At 45.6% G+C, this 20,369-nt stretch overlaps 1 protein-coding gene across 1 annotated transcript in view; it reads right to left on the minus strand.

Annotated features, from left to right (window-relative positions):
- The window catches only part of LOC139410567 (anthrax toxin receptor 2-like), a gene marked incomplete at its 5' end in the record, with an annotated part of 125,479 nt that overhangs the window by 92,320 nt on the left and 12,790 nt on the right, over positions 1–20,369 (minus strand). Inside the window, 3 exon segments of the mRNA XM_071155858.1 lie at positions 9,742–9,811; positions 11,496–11,591; positions 13,355–13,415. Coding sequence (XP_071011959.1) covers positions 9,742–9,811; positions 11,496–11,591; positions 13,355–13,415 — 227 coding nt within the window.

A 20,369-nucleotide genomic window follows, 5' to 3' on the forward strand; every position in this document is an offset into this window, starting at 1 on the left:
ACAGATGAGTGGTCACCTGACCATCTATCCTCCTGTAACTGGCTTCCAGTTTAAGTGTGCAGTGTGTCAAGAAGCAGTGTGGCTTGGCAAGGTCGTGTTTCGGAGGACGCACGACTCACGACCTTTGCCTCTCCCGAGTCCGTACGGGAGTTGCAGCGATGGGACAAAACTGTAACTACCAATTTGATACCACGGAAAAGGGTGAATACCTAAACGATTTATGTCCATTTAAAAATGAGTACGCCACAAGATTTTGTATCTGTCCACTTGGCGTTGACTGGTATTGTGGAACACATTAAGGAGGGTCCGTGTCTGTGACTTGGCGTTGACTGGTATTGTGGAACACATTAAGGAGGGTCCGTGTCTGTGACTTGGCGTTGACTGGTATTGTGGAACACATTAAGGAGGGTCCGTGTCTGTGACTTGGCGTTGACTGGTATTGTGGAACACATTAAGGAGGGTCCGTGTCTGTGACTTGGCGTTGACTGGTATTGTGGAACACATTAAGGAGGGTCCGTGTCTGTGACTTGGCGTTGACTGGTATTGTGGAACACATTAAGGAGGGTCCGTGTCTGTGACTTGGCGTTGACTGGTATTGTGGAACACATTAAGGAGGGTCCGTGTCTGTGACTTGGCGTTGACTGGTATTGTGGAACACATTAAGGAGGGTCCGTGTCTGTGACTTGGCGTTGACTGGTATTGTGGAACACATTAAGGAGGGTCCGTGTCTGTGACTTGGCGTTGACTGGTATTGTGGAACACATTAAGGAGGGGCTGTGTCTTTGACTTGGCTTTTACTGGTATTGTGGAATACATTATTCCATTATCAGGAGACTGAAAAGATTTGGCATGGGTCATCAGATCCTCAAAAGATTATACAGCCGCACCATCGAGATCATCCTGTCTGGTTGCATCACTGCCTGGTATTGCAACCGCTCGGCCTCCCACCGCAAGGCACTACAGAGGGTAGTGCGAACGGCCCAGTACATCACTGGGGCCAAGCTTCCTGCCATCCACGACCTCTATACCAGGCGGTGTCAGAGGAAGGACCTAAAAATTGTCAAAGACTACAGCCATAGACTGTTCTCTCTGCTAACACACGGCAAGCAGTACCGGAGCGCCAGAGTCTAGGTCCAAGAGGCTTCTAAACAGCTTCTATCCCTAAGCCATAAGACACCTGAACATCTAATCAAATGGCTACCCAGACTACTAGCATTGTGTCCCCCCACCACACCCATCTCCCTCTCTGTTACTCACCTGCTACTCTCTGTTGTTATCAGCTCTGCGTAGTCACTTTAATGCACATGTACATACTACCTCAACTAATTTATTTTATTTATTTGTTATTTTACCAGGTAAGTTGACTGAGAACACGTTCTCATTTGCAGCAACGACCTGGGGAATAGTTACAGGGGAGAGGAGGGGGATGAATGAGCCAATTGTAAACTGGGGATTATTAGGTGACCGTGATGGTTTGAGGGCCAGATTGGGAATTTAGCCAGGACACCGGGGTTAAAATCCCTACTCTTGCGACGAGTGACATGGGATCTTTAATGACCTCAGAGAGTCAGGACACCCGTTTAACGTCCCATCCGAAAGACAGCACCCTACACAGCATTTCACTGTAAGGTCTACTACACATGTTGTATTCAGCATTTCACTGTAAGGTCTACTACACCTGTTGTATTCAGCATTTCACTGTAAGGTCTACTACACCTGTTGTATTCAGCATTTCACTGTAAGGTCTACAACACCTGTTGTATTCAGCATTTCACTGTAAGGTCTACTACACCTGTTGTATTCAGCATTTCACTGTAAGGTCTACTACACCTGTTGTATTCAGCATTTCACTGTAAGGTCTACTACACCTGTTGTATTCAGCATTTCACTGTAAGGTCTACTACACCTGTTGTATTCAGCATTTCACTGTAAGGTCTACTACACCTGTTGTATTCAGCATTTCACTGTAAGGTCTACTACACCTGTTGTATTCAGCATTTCACTATAAGGTCTACTACACCTGTTGTATTCAGCATTTCACTGTAAGGTCTACTACACCTGTTGTATTCAGCATTTCACTGTAAGGTCTACTACACCTGTTGTATTCAGCATTTCACTGTAAGGTCTACTACACCTGTTGCATTCAGCATTTCACTGTAAGGTCTACTACACCTGTTGTATTCAGCATTTCACTGTAAGGTCTACTACACCTGTTGTATTCAGCATTTCACTGTAAGGTCTACTACACCTGTTGTATTCAGCATTTCACTGTAAGGTCTACTACACCTGTTGTATTCAGCATTTCACTGTAAGGTCTACAACACCTGTTGTATTCAGCATTTCACTGTAAGGTCTACTACACCTGTTGTATTCAGCATTTCACTGTAAGGTCTACTACACCTGTTGTATTCAGCATTTCACTGTGAGGTCTACTACAACTGTTGTATTCAGCATTTCACTGTAAGGTCTACTACACCTGTTGTATTCAGCATTTCACTGTGAGGTCTACTACACCTGTTGTATTCAGCATTTCACTGTGAGGTCTACTACACCTGTTGTATTCAGCATTTCACTGTGAGGTCTACTACACCTGTTGTATTCAGCATTTCACTGTAAGGTCTACTACACCTGTTGTATTCAGCATTTCACTGTGAGGTCTACTACACCTGTTGTATTCAGCATTTCACTGTGAGGTCTACTACACCTGTTGTATTCAGCATTTCACTGTGAGGTCTACTACACCTGTTGTATTCAGCATTTCACTGTGAGGTCTACTACACCTGTTGTATTCAGCATTTCACTGTAAGGTCTACTACACCTGTTGTATTCAGCATTTCACTGTGAGGTGGGGCTGTATCTGTGACACGTCCTTCTGCAGAGTGACGTTTCCACAACCTAGTGACAGGCCTCCTCGCAATATGTTTAACCCTGAATAATTCACCCTCCTAAATTTCCCCCGTCTTTAAGGAAATGTTGGAAAGCCATTAGTGGCTCCGATGTCAGCTGGTCCAGCTGTATCGCTTCACTAGCGCTTAGCGTCACATCGAACGACGAGGCACCCCGACAGAAGCCGCTCAACAAGGAGTCCACTCGAGTGGAGAGAGAAAGACAAGTTTCCACATCCCAGTTCAGAGATCTCCCAATGACCAGACCCGGGTTCAAATACTAGTTGAAATCTTTCAAATACTTTGAGTGTTTACTTTAGCCTGCCTGGAGTGCCAGATGGGCGGGGTTTACCATTTTGGGACTGTTCTATTGGTCCATTAAGACAGGCAAGCTAAATCAAGCCCAGAAAAATACTGATTTCAAATAGTAGTTGAACCCCCAGGTCTTTCTCTACATTCCAGAAGAGGTCTGACATATCAGCCATGTCTTCCCTGTGTCAGTTTCTACAGGGTGTTAGAGTGATCCCTGAATGATCACCTGCTCATTCTTCCTCTAGCATTACATTGCCCCTCTCATCTCCTATCTATACAGACATAACCTCACTTCAACCCTCTCATCTCCCATCTATACAGACATAACCCCAACTCAACCCTCTCATCTCCTATCTATACAGACATAACCCCAACTCAACCCTCTCATCTCCCATCTATACAGACATAACCCCAACTCAAACCTCTCATCTCCCATCTATACAGACATAACCCCAACTCAACCCTCTCATCTCCCATCTATACAGACATAACCCCAACTCAACCCTCTCATCTATACAGATATAACCTCACTTCAACCCTCTCATCTCCCATCTATACAGATATAACCCCAACTCAACCCTCTCATCTCCCATCTATACAGATATAACCTCACTTCAACCCTCTCATCTCGCATCTATACAGATATAACCATGGCTCAATTTAACAGCTGGAGCCCTGTCTTCAACTGTCACTCCCGCACCAAAAAAACGGGGAGAAATTTACGAGTGTGAATTATTCAGGTTTGAACATATTGTGAGGAGGCCTGTCACTAACCTTAATTAATCTCCCATCTAAGCAGTTTGACATGTGAAAATCGTGTTTTCACATGCTAACACCACCTTACACATGCTAACACCACCTTACACATGTTAAACACCACCTTTCACATGCTAACACCGCCTTTCACATGTTAAACACCACCTTACACATGTTAAACACCACCTTTCACATGCTAACACCACCTTTCACATGCTAACACTACCTTTCACATGTTAAACACCACCTTTCACATGTTAAACACCACCTTTCATTGTGTTAAACACCACCTTTCACATGTTAAACACCACCTTTCACATGTTAAACACCACCTTTCACATGCTAACACCACCTTTCACATGTCAAACACCACCTTTCACATGTTAAACACCACCTTTCACATGCTAACACCACCTTTCACATGTTAAACACCACCTTTCAAATGTTAAACACCACCTTTCACCTGTTAAACACAACCTTTCATTGTGTCAAACACCACCTTTCACATGTTAAACACCACCTTTCATTGTGTTAAACACCACCTTTCACATGTCAAACACCACCTTTCATTGTGTCAAACACCACCTTTCACATGTTAAACACCACCTTTCACATGTTAAACACCACCTTTCATATGTTAAACACCACCTTTCACATGCTAACACCACCTTTCACATGTTAAACACCACCTTTCAAATGTTAAACACCACCTTTCACATGTTAAACACCACCTTTCACATGTTAAACACCACCTTTCATTGTGTCAAACACCACCTTTCACATGTTAAACACCACCTTTCATTGTGTTAAACACCACCTTTCACATGTTAAACACCACCTTTCACATGTCAAACACCACCTTTCACATGTCAAACACCACCTTTCACATGTTAAACACCACCTTTCACATGTTAAACACCACCTTTCATTGTGTCAAACACCACCTTTCACATGTTAAACACCACCTTTCATTGTGTTAAACACCACCTTTCACATGTTAAACACCACCTTTCACATGTTAAACACCACCTTTCACATGTTAAACACCACCTTTCACATGTTAAACACAACCTTACACATGTTAACACCACCTTTCACATGCTAACACCACCTTTCACATGTTAAACACCACCTTTCACATGTTAAACACCACCTTTCACATGCTAACACCACCTTTCACATGTCAAACACCACCTTTCACATGTTAAACACCACCTTTCACATGATAAACACCACCTTTCACATGCTAACACCACCTTTCACATGTCAAACACCACCTTTCATTGTGTCAAACACCACCTTTCACATGTTAAACACCACCTTTCACATGTTAAACACCACCTTTCATATGTTAAACACCACCTTTCACATGCTAACACCACCTTTCACATGTTAAACACCACCTTTCACATGTTAAACACCACCTTTCACATGTTAAACACCACCTTTCACATGTTAAACACCACCTTTCATTGTGTCAAACACCACCTTTCACATGTTAAACACCACCTTTCATTGTGTCAAACACCACCTTTCACATGTTAAACACCACCTTTCACATGTTAAACACCACCTTTCACATGTTAAACACCACCTTTCACATGTTAAACACCACCTTTCACATGTTAAACACCACCTTACACATGCTAACACCACCTTTCACATGTTAAACACCACCTTTCATTGTGTTAAACACCACCTTTCACCTGTCAAACACCACCTTTCACATGTTAAACACCACCTTTCACATGTCAAACATCACCGTTCACATGTTAAACACCACCTTTCACATGTTAAACACCACCTTTCATTGCGTTAAACACCACCTTTCACATGTTAAACACCACCTTTCATTGTGTTAAACACCACCTTTCACATGTTAAACACCACCTTTCATTGTGTTAAACACCACCTTTCACATGTCAAACACCACCTTTCACATGTTAAACACCACCTTTCACATGTTAAACACCACCTTTCATTGTGTTAAACACCACCTTTCACATGTTAAACACCACCTTTCACATGTTAAACAACACCTTTCATTGTGTTAAACACCACCTTTCACAAGTCAAACACCACCTTTCACATGTCAAACACCACCTTTCATTGTGTTAAACACCACCTTTCATTGTGTTAAACACCACCTTTCATTGTGTTAAACACCACCTTTCACATGTCAAACACCACCTTTCACATGTCAAACACCACCTTTCACATGTTAAACACCAGCTTTCATTGTGTTAAACACCACCATTCACATGTCAAACACCACCTTTCACATGTTAAACACCACCTTTCATTGTGTCAAACACCACCTTTCACATGTCAAACACCACCTTTCACATTTCAAACACAAACTTTCACATGTTAAACACCACCTTTCACATGTTAAACACCACCTTTCACATGTCAAACACCACCTTTCACATGTTAAACACCACCTTTCACATGTTAAACACCACCTTTCACATGTCAAACACCACCTTTCACATGTTAAACACCACCACGTCAATAGACTATTTTAAAGAAAGTGTGATTATCAATTTACTTGTTACTTTGGAAAAAAATCAAGATGTCAATATTCTTAAAATATCAAATATTGTAAAATATTCAATTACAGCTCAATTTGATCAAATTCTGAATTTGGGATTAATCGTGATTATTTACAGAAAATCCTGCGATTATCTCTATTAAATGTGACGTTTGAAAGCACTTTTTTTTTTTTACATTGAACAGTCAATATCCTGAGACTGAGAGAAATTGCTAAAAAATACACAACTGATAATACAAATACAGCAATCTTGGTCTAATGGTTAAGTCATTGGCTTCTCCCGTGGGAGGACTGGGTTCTAATCCCACTGGTTACCAAAGCACACACGTGAAATATTAGAATACGACATGTGAAATATTAGAATACGACATGTGAAACGTAGAATGTGAAATATTAGAATATGACATGTGAAATATTAGAATATGACATGTGAAATATTAGAATATGACATGTGAAATATTAGAATATGACATGTGAAACGTAGAATGTGAAATATTAGAATACGACACGTGAAATATTAGAATACGACATGTGAAATATTAGAATATGACATGTGAAATATTAGAATATGACATGTGAAACGTAGAATGTGAAATATTAGAATACGACATGTGAAATATTAGAATATGACATGTGAAATATTAGAATATGACATGTGAAACGTAGAATGTGAAATATTAGAATATGACATGTGAAATATTAGAATATGACATGTGAAATATTAGAATATGACATGTGAAATATTAGGATATGACATGTGAAACGTAGAATGTGAAATATTAGAATATGACATGTGAAATATTAGAATATGACATGTGAAACGTAGAATGTGAAATATTAGAATATGACATGTGAAACGTAGAATGTGAAATATTAGAATATGACATGTGAAACGTAGAATGTGAAATATTAGAATATGACATGTGAAATATTAGAATATGACATGTGAAATATTAGAATATGACATGTGAAATATTAGGAAACCACATGTGAAATATTAGAATATGACGTGAAATATTAGAATATGACATGTGAAATATTAGAAAATGACATGTGAAATATTAGGAAACCACATGTGAAATATTAGAATATGACGTGAAATATTAGAATATGACATGTGAAATATTAGGAAACCACATGTGAAATATTAGAATATGACGTGAAATATTAGAATATGACATGTGAAATATTAGAATATGACATGTGAAATATTAGAAAATGACATGTGAAATATTAGGAAACCACATGTCTGAGTCATGTGGAAAATCCATTAGAAACGTGTCTAAAAACATATTTGTTGATGTTTTTATTTTTTTGTTAAAGGGTCACAGCATTTTAATAGCATCTGAAGTTACACGAAAAGACGTGAGAGACAGAAGGATATATTCATGTCTTTATTGACCTGTTTTGGGGAGGTTTTGTAGAACAGAAACTATAATCCTGTTATTTCTCCTAGTTTCCTCTGAACTATCAAACCAGTCAAATATCTGGATCGCCACTAATGACTTGCTGTACATATTACTTGGTGCATAACAACCAGTATGTTGTTGCATTGATGAAAGGTATTGGTGGGGGAGCTAATGGGGTGATATGGTGGAGAGGTGGAGGAACCGATGCCCTCGTTCCAGGCCTGAAACATGCCAATGCACTTACAGTACACACGCTGTAGACCAAAACCAGAGAACACAAAGAGATCTATTGGGGCTACATTACACACGCTGTAGACCAAAACCAGAGAACACAAAGAGATCTATAGGGGCTACATTACACACGCTGTAGACCAAAACCAGAGGACACAAAGCCATCTATAGGGGCTACATTACACACGCTGTAGACCAAAACCAGAGAACACAAAGAGATCTATAGGGGCTACATTACACAGGCTGTAGACCAAAACAAAGATAGCTATACTCTACATTCATTCTTCAACTGTTTACCCCCGCTATCGTTCTAACAAGCCGACCCCCCCCCCCCACCCCCCCCCCGCTATCGTTCTAACAAGCCGACCCCCCCCCCCCCCCCCCCCCCCCCCGCTATCGTTCTAACAAGCCGATCCCCCCGACCCCCCCCCCCCCCACGGCTAGCTTCAACTCACCACTGACATTGGTGCTTCTGACGAAGGCAAACGGACGGACGGAGTCGGAGACAGAACCTTCAGATGTTCCATGATTCCCATGATGCAGTGGGTCGGGGGGGGGGGGGGCAGGGATGGGCAGGAAAAGGGGATTGTCACAGTAGCACAGTGAATTATTTAAATGGAGAGAGTGTGGAGAAGGGAATCGCTGCATCTGTCGCACGTCTCTTTAAAGCCCCCTAACCAGATGTGTTTACCCACAACCCCCAGCCAACCCCGGCCAACCCCGGGCAAACCCAGGCCAGCCCCGGCCAACCCCGGCCAACCCCGGCCAACCCCGGCCCGCTGTGCCACATCTAGCAGGTCTACCAACTTAATGGGTCACCGTGGCCATGCCAACAGTTCATTAAGCAAGACTCTTCAGATGACAGGAGCAGGAGAAGTTCAGGTTCTGTCAGATGTTCACAAAGAGTTTCAGAGTAGGAGCGCTGTTCTAGGATCCCTCCTAGTCATCACGGCAGGGAGCCTAGTGGTTAGAGCGTTGGGCCAGTAACAAGGTAAAAAAATCTGTCGTTCTGCCCCTGAACAAGGCAGTTAACCCACTGTTCCTAGGCCATCATTGTAAATAAGAATTTGTTCTTAACTGATTTGCTGAGTTAAAAATACAAATTAAACGATGAGACAGGCAAAACTGTTCTGAGATTAGCTTCTCTGAAGCTCTGTGAATACGGACCCTGGTCCAGTGTACTCTATAATTAAGGTTACGTCTACATTGAAACTTGAATACCACAGGACAATGGTGCAACACATGTTATCACTGGCAGTTTGGATTATAATCTGAGTGGATGATTGGAGATGGTGTTACCGTCGAGATTTTGGAGAAGATCGACTCGCTATAAATCTATCAATCTTTCTGAGTTTTGATTCTTGCGATAACTTCAGGACCAAATCGTTTTCCAACTGCTACTTGTAATCGTACTATATATATATATATATTTTGTAGATTGGATTAGAGAGAGCATCAGTATCAGGGGTTGTCGTTGCTGATAATTAAACCCATGAGAGAGGAACAGCCTATGTTATATATTAGGTCTGCCGTCCCCGCCACACACACACACACACACACACTTTATAGAACCACCTTCCCATTGGCTACTTACGCTCCGACCTCGTACAACACCGGTGCAGGACACAGGAGATAATCGTTCTGCACAACGCTTGGCTTCCTGTCTGGAAAAGAGAATTGAATGAGCCCCCTTGTACACTACCTGACACACACACAGACAGGACACATTATAAAAGATGTATAACAGGCAGACATTTGTCATCAGGAAAAAAGGGGATGAGAGGGGATGAGAAGGGTAGAGGAAAGGAGAGATGAGTAGATAGGAGTAGAGGGGATGAGAGGGGTAGAGAGGAGTAGAGAGGAGTAGAGGGGAGGAGAGGGGATGAGAGGAGTAGAGAGGAGTAGAGGGGATGAGAGGGGTAGAGAGGAGTAGAGAGGAGTAGAGGGGATGAGAGGGGATGAGAGGGGTAGAGAGGAGTAGAGAGGATGAGAGGGGAAGAGAGGAGTAGAGAGGGGAATTAATAGAGGGGCAGAGAGAGAAGGAGAAGGGGAGAGGAGTGAGAGGTAGAAAGGGAGGAGGAAAGGAGGAGTAGCAGCCATCTAGATTAGGAGGAGTAGCAGCCATCTAGATTAGGAGGAGTAGCAGCCATCTAGATTAGGAGGAGTAGCAGCCATCTAGATTAGGAGGAGTAGCAGCCATCTAGATTAGGAGGAGTAGCATCCATCTAGATTAGGAGGAGTAGCAGCCATCTAGATTAGGAGGAGTAGCAGCCATCTAGATTAGGAGGAGTAGCAGCCATCTAGATTAGGAGGAGTAGCAGCCATCTAGATTAGGAGGAGTAGCAGCCATCTAGATTAGGAGGAGTAGCAGCCATCTAGATTAGGAGGAGTAGCAGCCATCTAGATTAGGAGGAGTAGCAGCCATCTAGATTAGGAGGAGTAGCAGCCATCTAGATTAGGAGGAGTAGCAGCCATCTAGATTAGGAGGAGTAGCAGCCATCTAGATTAGGAGGAGTAGCAGCCATCTAGATTAGGAGGAGTAGCAGCCATCCAGATTAGGAGGAGTAGCAGCCATCTAGATTAGGAGGAGTAGCAGCCATCTAGATTAGGAGGAGTAGCAGCCATCTAGATTAGGAGGAGTAGCAGCCATCTAGATTAGGTTTGCTGACAGACTAAATGTTCTCTAGTGACTGACAGCTGCCAAGCGTCCCTGTCCGGGGGAATGCTTTGTATGCAGATATAAAACACGTGAAGGCATCTTGGCTATGAGTGGAATCACATTGTGGACAACCTGCTAGTCAGTCAGTACATGTGTCACAACCCCTGGCACAGACAGGACAGGCCTGCTAGTCAGTCAGTAGACGTGTGTGTGTCTGTGTGTGTGTGTTTCTGTGTGTGTACGTGTGTGCGTGCGCGCGCGCGTGTGTGTGTGTGTGTGTTTCTGTGTGTGTGTGTGTGTGTGTGTGTGTGTGTGTGTGTGTGTGTGTGTGTGTGTGTGTGTGTGTGTGTGTGTGTGTGTGTGTGTGTGTGTGTGTGTGTGTGGAAACTATGAAAACTATTTTAATCCACTGCTGAAGAATCAGAAATAACTTTAGAGAGAGAGAGTTCCACCAAAATGAAGGCTTGGCTAGATGTGGCTAGATGTGGCTAGATGTGGCTAGATGTGGCCAATATAGTTCCCTTCCAATGTAGTTCTCTTCCTGAGAAGTCTATCTGTTGACAGAACAGACTGCATGATCCCAACAGGAAAATACATCACCCAGCTACATCCTGCGTGTGTTTCTCTTCTAGATGGCTATACAGTAGGAACCACATGGTTTGTGTGGGTGTGTGTGTGTGTTTACTTACTGTAGATCTGCTGGCCCACCACGAAGCTACAGACGACCCCGCCGTTGCCTCGTCCCACAGAGAAGCCGTTCCCTCGAAGCACGATGTCAAACGACTCTGTGTCATGTAAACAAAATAGAGGAGAAAGTGGGGAGAGGGAACTCGGGACGAAACACACACAGACACACAGACACACACACACACACACACACACACACACACACACACACACACACACACACACAGACAGAAACACACACAAATACATACACACAGACAGACACACACACACACACACACTGAACAACACTAAGGACACACACACTGTACAACACTAAGGACACACACACTAGACAACACTAACCTTTTATTTAACTAGGCAAGTAAGTTAAGAACAAATTCTTATTTTCAATGACGGCCTAGGAACACTAAGGACACACACTAGACAACACTAAGGACACACACTAGACAACACTAAGGACACACACTAGACAACACTAAGGACACACACACTAGACAACACTAAGGACACACACTAGACAACACTAAGGACACACACTAGACAACACTAAGGACACACACACTAGACAACACTAAGGACACACACACTAGACAACACTAAGGACACACACTAGACAACACTAAGGACACACACTACACAACACTAAGGACACACACTAGACAACACTAAGGACACACACTAGACAACACTAAGGACACACACACTAGACAACACTAAGGACACACACTAGACAACACTAAGGACACACACTAGACAACACTAAGGACACACACACTAGACAACACTAAGGACACACACTAGACAACACTAAGGGCACACACACTAGAAAACACTAAGGACACACACACTAGACAACACTAAGGACACACACACTAGACAACACTAAGGACACACACTAGACAACACTAAGGACACACACACTAGACAACACTAAGGACACACACACTAGACAACACTAAGGACACACACACTACATAACACTAAGGACACACACCAGACAACACTAAGGACACACACACTAGACAACACTAAGGATACACACTAGACAACACTAAGGACACACACACTAGACAACACTAAGGACACACACTAGACAACACTAAGGGCACACACACTAGACAACACTAAGGACACACACACTAGACAACACTAAGGACACACACTAGACAACACTAAGGACACACACACTAGATAACACTAAGGACACACACCAGACAACACTAAGGACACACACACTAGACAACACTAAGGACACACACACTAGACAACACTAAGGACACACAAACTAGACAACACTAAGGACACACACACTAGATAACACTAAGGACACACACTAGACAACACTAAGGACACACACACTAGACAACACTAAGGACACACACACTACATAACACTAAGGACACACACCAGACAACACTAAGGACACACACACTAGACAACACTAAGGATACACACTAGACAACACTAAGGACACACACACTAGACAACACTAAGGACACACACTAGACAACACTAAGGACACACACACTAGACAACACTAAGGACACACACACTAGACAACACTAAGGACACACACACTAGACAACACTAAGGACACACACTAGACAACACTAAGGACACACACACTAGACAACACTAAGGACACACACACTAGACAACACTAAGGACACACACACTAGACAACACTAAGGACACACACACTAGACAACACTAAGGACACACAAACTAGACAACACTAAGGACACACAAACGCAGGACGGCAGTCTTTATGACCAGCAATGGAACATAAATACAGGCCCTGCGCTGGGAGTGCCCGCGATGCAACACAACACACTCCCACAAACAACACAACACTTACGGTTCACACAGACACTGGAAGGCTCCACTGTCAGGATCTCTGTACAGGACTGCTTTAATATCTGCAGAACGGAATGGATACGATGACATTAGACGAGACTTTAGAGAGTTCAGAAGACTGGGGGAAGAGATGGAGCGAGGGGGAGAGGAGTGATAGACGGGGAGGAACGGAAGAGACAAAGATGAGTGGGGGAGAGAGGGACCTTCGGGAAGGAGGAGTAGGGTTAGAGAAAGGAGAGAGAGGGAGCTATGTGGGGGGAGAGAGGGACCTACGGGAGGGAGGAGTAGGGTTAGAGAGAGGAGAGAGAGGGAGCTATGTGGGGGGAGAGAGGGACCTACGGGAGGGAGGAGTAGGGTTAGAGAGAAGAGAGAGAGGGAGCTATGTGGGGGGAGAGAGGGACCTACGGGAGGGAGGAGTAGGGTTAGAGAGAGGAGAGAGGGAGCTATGTGGGGGGAGACAGGGACCTACGGGAGGGAGGAGTAGGGTTAGAGAGAGGAGAGAGAGGGAGCTATGTGGGGGGAGAGAGGGACCTACGGGAGGGAGGAGTAGGGTTAGAGAGAGGAGAGAGAGGGAGCTATGTGGGGGGAGAGAGGGACCTACAGGAAGGAGGAGAAGGATTAGAGAGAGCAGAGAGAGGGAGCTATGTGGGGGGAGAGAGGGACCTACGGGAGGGAGTAGGGGAGAGAGAGGAGAGAGAGGGAGCTATGTGGGGGGAGAGAGGGACCTACGGGAGGGAGGAGTAGGGGAGAGAGAGGAGAGAGAGGGAGCTATGTGGGGGGAGAGAGGGGAGAGGGACCTACGGGAGGGAGGAGTAGGGGAGAGAGAGGAGAGAGAGACCTACGGGAGGGAGGAGTAGGGGAGAGAGAGGAGGGAGGGAGCTATGTGGGGGGAGACAGGGACCTACGGGAGGGAGGAGTAGGGGAGAGAGAGGAGAGAGAGGGAGCTATGTGGGGGGAGAGAGGGACCTACGGGAGGGAGGAGTAGGGGAGAGAGAGGAGAGAGAGGGAGCTATGTGGGGGGAGAGAGGGACCTACGAGAGGGAGGAGTAGGGGAGAGAGAGGAGAGAGAGGGAGCTATGTGGGGGGAGAGAGGGACATTCGGGAGGGAGGGGTAGGGGAGAGAGAGGAGAGAGAGACCTACGGGAGGGAGGAGTAGGGGAGAGAGAGGAGAGAGGGAGCTATGTGGGGGGAGAGAGGGACCTACGGGAGGGAGGAGTAGGGGAGAGAGAGGGACCTACGGGAGGGAGGAGTAGGGGAGAGAGAGGAGAGAGAGATCTACAGGATGGAGGAGTAGGGGAGAGAGAGGAGAGAGAGACCTACGGGAGGGAGGAATAGGGTTAGAGAGAGGAGAGAGAGGGAGCTATGTGGGGGGAGAGAGGGACCTACGGGAGGGAGGAGTAGGGGAGAGAGAGGAGAGAGGGACCTACGGGAGGGAGGAGTAGGGGAGAGAGAGGAGAGAGAGGGACCAACGGGAGGGAGGAATAGGGTTAGAGAGAGGAGAGAGAGGGAGCTATGTGGGGGGAGAGAGGGACCAACGGGAGGAAGGAGTAGGGGAGAGAGAGGAGAGAGAGACCTACGGGAGGGAGGAGTAGGGGAGAGAGAGGAGAGAGAGGGACCTACGGGAGGGAGGAATAGGGTTAGAGAGAGCAGAGAGAGGGAGCTATGTGGGGGGAGAGAGGGACCTACGGGAGGAAGGAGTAGGGGAGAGAGAGGAGAGAGAGACCTACGGGAGGGAGGAGTAGGGGAGAGAGAGGAGAGAGAGGGACCAACGGGAGGGAGGAATAGGGTTAGAGAGAGGAGAGAGAGGGAGCTATGTGGGGGGAGAGAGGGACCTACGGGAGGGAGGAGTAGGGGAGAGAGAGGAGAGAGAGGGACCTACGTGAGGGAGGAGTAGGGGAGAGAAAGGAGAGAGAGGGAGAGAAGGGAGAGCTAATTCATCATTGATGGATAATTTATGCAGGGCTATTACATTCCTCCGTTCTACTAAAAACCCAGAGCCGACATCCATGTGAGCCCACTGTCATACAGATGGCATTATCATATAGAAAGGCCTTCTATGTGAGCCCACTGTCGTACATCTGACATTATCATATAGAAAGGCCTTCTATGTGAGCCCACTGTCATACATCTGGCATTATCATATAGAAAGGCCTTCTATGTGAGCCCACTGTCGTACATCTGGCATTATCATATAGAAAGGCCTTCTATGTGAGCCCACTGTCATACAGATGGCTTTATCATATAGAAAGGCCTTCTATGTGAGCCCACTGTCGTACAGATGGCATTATCATATAGAAAGGCCTTCTATGTGAGCCCACTGTCATACAGATGGCTTTATCATATAGAAAGGCCTTCTATGTGAGCCCACTGTCGTACAGATGGCATTATCATATAGAAAGGCCTTCTATGTGAGCCCACTGTCGTACAGATGGCATTATCATATAGAAAGGCCTCTATGTGAGCCCACTGTCGTACAGATGGCATTATCATATAGAAAGGTATTCTATGTGAGCCCACTGTCATACAGATGGCATTATCATATAGAAAGGTATTCTATGTGAGCTCACTGTCATACAGATGGCTTTATCATATAGAAAGGCCTTCTATGTGAGCCCACTGTCGTACAGATGGCTTTATCATATAGAAAGGCCTTCTATGTGAGCCCACTGTCATACAGATGGCTTTATCATATAGAAAGGCCTTCTATGTGAGCCCACTGTCATACATATGGCTTTATCATATAGAAAGGCCTTCTATGTGAGCCCACTGTCGTACAGATGGCATTATCATATAGAAAGGCCTTATATGTGAGCCCACTGTCATACAGATGGCTTTATCATATAGAAAGGCCTTCTATGTGAGCCCACTGTCGTACAGATGGCTTTATCATATAGAAAGGCCTTCTATGTGAGCCCACTGTCGTACAGATGGCATTATCATATAGAAAGGCCTTCTGTGTGAGCCCACTGTCGTACAGATGGCATTATCATATCGAAAGGCCTTCTATGTGAGCCCACTGTCGTACAGATGGCATTACCATATAGAAAGGCCTTCTATGTGAGCCCACTGTCATACATATGGCTTTATCATATAGAAAGGCCTTCTATGTGAGCCCACTGTCGTACAGATGGCATTATCATATAGAAAGGCCTTCTATGTGAGCCCACTGTCGTACAGATGGCTTTATCATATAGAAAGGCCTTCTATGTGAGCTCACTGTCGTACAGATGGCATTATCATATAGAAAGGCCTTCTATGTGAGCCCACTGTCATACATCTGGCATTATCATATAGAAAGGCCTTCTATGTGAGCCCACTGTCGTACAGATGGCTTTATCATATAGAAAGGCCTTCTATGTGAGCCCACTGTCGTACAGATGGCATTATCATATAGAAAGGCCTTCTATGTGAGCCCACTGTCGTACAGATGGCATGATCATATAGAAAGGCCTTCTATGTGAGCCCACTGTCAGACAGACTATCTCCTACTATACCAATAAATCAACAGAGGGCAAACTATGCAACTCCATCCTACACAATGGGTGAAAATTTTCATATTAACTGAAAATGTCACCGCAAAAAAAACTTGAATCCGAAGTGGAGAGAGCATTTACTAGGGCTATTGATACAACAATTCATTTTATTGTTTATTTACTTTTTGATTTCATACAATTGTATTACTTTAGTTTATTTGGTAAATATTTTCTTAACTCTATTTCTTGAACTGCATTGGTGGTTAAGAGCGTGTAAGTAATCTTTTCACGGTTAAGGTCTCCTACGCATAGATTTAAGAAAATATTTACTAAATAAACAAAATAAAAAAAATTAAAAGTAAGAAAATAAAATTACATAACAGTAATGAGGCTATATACAGGGGGAACCGATACAGAGTCAATGTGGAGGCTATATACAGGGGGAACCGATACAGAGTCAATGTGGAGGCTATATACAGGGGGAACCGATACAGAGTCAATGTGGAGGCTATATACAGGGGGAACCGATACAGAGTCAATGTGGAGGCTATATACAGGGGGTACCGGTACAGAGTCAATGTGGAGGCTATATACAGGGGGTATCGGTACAGAGTCAATGTGGAGGCTATATACAGGGGGTACCGGTACAGAGTCAATGTGGAGGCTATATACAGGGGGTACCGGTACAGAGTCAATGTGGAGGCTATATACAGGGGGAACCGATACAGAGTCAATGTGGAGGCTATATACAGGGGGAACCGATACAGAGTCAATGTGGAGGCTATATACAGGGGGTACCGGTACAGAGTCAATGTGGAGGCTATATACAGGGGGTATCGGTACAGAGTCAATGTGGAGGCTATATACAGGGGGTACCGGTACCGAGTCAGTGTGGAGGCTGTATACAGGGGGTACCGGTACAGAGTCAATGTGGAGGCTATATACAGGGGGTATCAGTACAGAGTCAATGTGGAGGCTGTATACAGGGGGTACCGGTACAGAGTCAATGTGGAGGCTATATACAGGGGGTATCGGTACAGAGTCAATGTGGGGGCTATATACAGGGTGTTACGGTACAGAGTCAATGTGGAGGCTATATACAGGGGGTATCGGTACAGAGTCAATGTGGAGGCTGTATACAGGGGGTACCGGTACAGAGTCAATGTGGAGGCTATATACAGGGGGTACCGGTACAGAGTCAATGTGGAGGCTATATACAGGGGGTACCGGTACAGAGTCAGTGTGGAGGCTATATACAGGGGGTATCGGTACAGAGTCAGTGTGGAGGCTATATACAGGGGGTACTGGTACAGAGTCAATGTGGAGGCTATATACAGGGGGTACGGGTACAGAGTCAGTGTGGAGGCTATATACAGGGGGTACCGGTACAGAGTCAGTGTGGAGGCTATATACAGGGGGTATCGGTACAGAGTCCGTGTGGAGGCTATATACAGGGGGTACCGGTACAGAGTCAATGTGGAGGCTATATACAGGGGGTACGGGTACAGAGTCAGTGTGGAGGCTATATACAGGGGGTACCGGTACAGAGTCAATGTGGAGGCTATATACAGGGGGTACCGGTACAGAGTCAGTGTGGAGGCTATATACAGGGGGTATCGGTACAGAGTCAGTGTGGAGGCTATATACAGGGGGTACTGGTACAGAGTCAATGTGGAGGCTATATACAGGGGGTACGGGTACAGAGTCAGTGTGGAGGCTATATACAGGGGGTACCGGTACAGAGTCAGTGTGGAGGCTATATACAGGGGGTATCGGTACAGAGTCAGTGTGGAGGCTATATACAGGGGGTACCGGTACAGAGTCAATGTGGAGGCTATATACAGGGGGTACGGGTACAGAGTCAGTGTGGAGGCTATATACAGGGGGTACCGGTACAGAGTCAATGTGGAGGCTATATACAGGGGGTACCGGTACAGAGTCAATGTGGAGACTATATACAGGGGGTACCGGTACAGAGTCAGTGTGGAGGCTATATACAGGGGGTACTGGTACCGAGTCAGTGTGGAGGCTATATACAGGGGGTACCGGTACAGAGTCAGTGTGGAGGCTATATACAGGGGGTACCGGTACAGAGTCAGTGTGGAGGCTATATACAGGGTGTTACGGTACAGAGTCAATGTGGAGGCTATATACAGGGGGTACCGGTACAGAGTCAGTGTGGAGGCTATATACAGGGGGTACCCGGTACAGAGTCAGTCTGGAGGCTATATACAGGGTGTTACAGTACAGAGTCAATGTGGAGGCTATATACAGGGGGTACCGGTACAGAGTCAATGTGGAGGCTATATACAGGGGGTACCGGTACAGAGTCAGTGGGGAGGCTATATACAGGGTATTACGGTACAGAGTCAATGTGGAGGCTATATACAGGGGGTACCGGTACAGAGTCAGTGTGGAGGCTATATACAGGGGGTACCGGTACAGAGTCAGTGTGGAGGCTATATACAGGGGGTACCGGTACAGAGTCAATGTGGAGGCTATATACAGGGGGGATCGGTACAGAGTCAATGTGGAGGCTATATACAGGGGGTACCGGTACCGAGTCAGTGTGGAGGCTGTATACAGGGGGTACCGGTACAGAGTCAATGTGGAGGCTATATACAGGGGGTATCAGTACAGAGTCAATGTGGAGGCTGTATACAGGGGGTACCGGTACAGAGTCAATGTGGAGGCTATATACAGGGGGTATCGGTACAGAGTCAATGTGGAGGCTATATACAGGGTGTTACGGTACAGAGTCAATGTGGAGGCTATATACAGGGGGTATCGGTACAGAGTCAATGTGGAGGCTGTATACAGGGGGTACCGGTACAGAGTCAATGTGGAGGCTATATACAGGGGGTACCGGTACAGAGTCAATGTGGAGGCTATATACAGGGGGTACCGGTACAGAGTCAGTGTGGAGGCTATATACAGGGGGTATCGGTACAGAGTCAGTGTGGAGGCTATATACAGGGGGTACTGGTACAGAGTCAATGTGGAGGCTATATACAGGGGGTACGGGTACAGAGTCAGTGTGGAGGCTATATACAGGGGGTACCGGTACAGAGTCAGTGTGGATGCTATATACAGGGGGTATCGGTACAGAGTCCGTGTGGAGGCTATATACAGGGGGTACCGGTACAGAGTCAATGTGGAGGCTATATACAGGGGGTACGGGTACAGAGTCAGTGTGGAGGCTATATACAGGGGGTACCGGTACAGAGTCAATGTGGAGGCTATATACAGGGGGTACCGGTACAGAGTCAGTGTGGAGGCTATATACAGGGGGTATCGGTACAGAGTCAGTGTGGAGGCTATATACAGGGGGTACTGGTACAGAGTCAATGTGGAGGCTATATACAGGGGGTACGGGTACAGAGTCAGTGTGGAGGCTATATACAGGGGGTACCGGTACAGAGTCAGTGTGGAGGCTATATACAGGGGGTATCGGTACAGAGTCAGTGTGGAGGCTATATACAGGGGGTACCGGTACAGAGTCAATGTGGAGGCTATATACAGGGGGTAACGGTACAGAGTCAG

Source organism: Oncorhynchus clarkii, chromosome 6 (genome assembly GCF_045791955.1).
Source record: "Oncorhynchus clarkii lewisi isolate Uvic-CL-2024 chromosome 6, UVic_Ocla_1.0, whole genome shotgun sequence".
Lineage (NCBI taxonomy): Eukaryota > Metazoa > Chordata > Actinopteri > Salmoniformes > Salmonidae > Oncorhynchus > Oncorhynchus clarkii.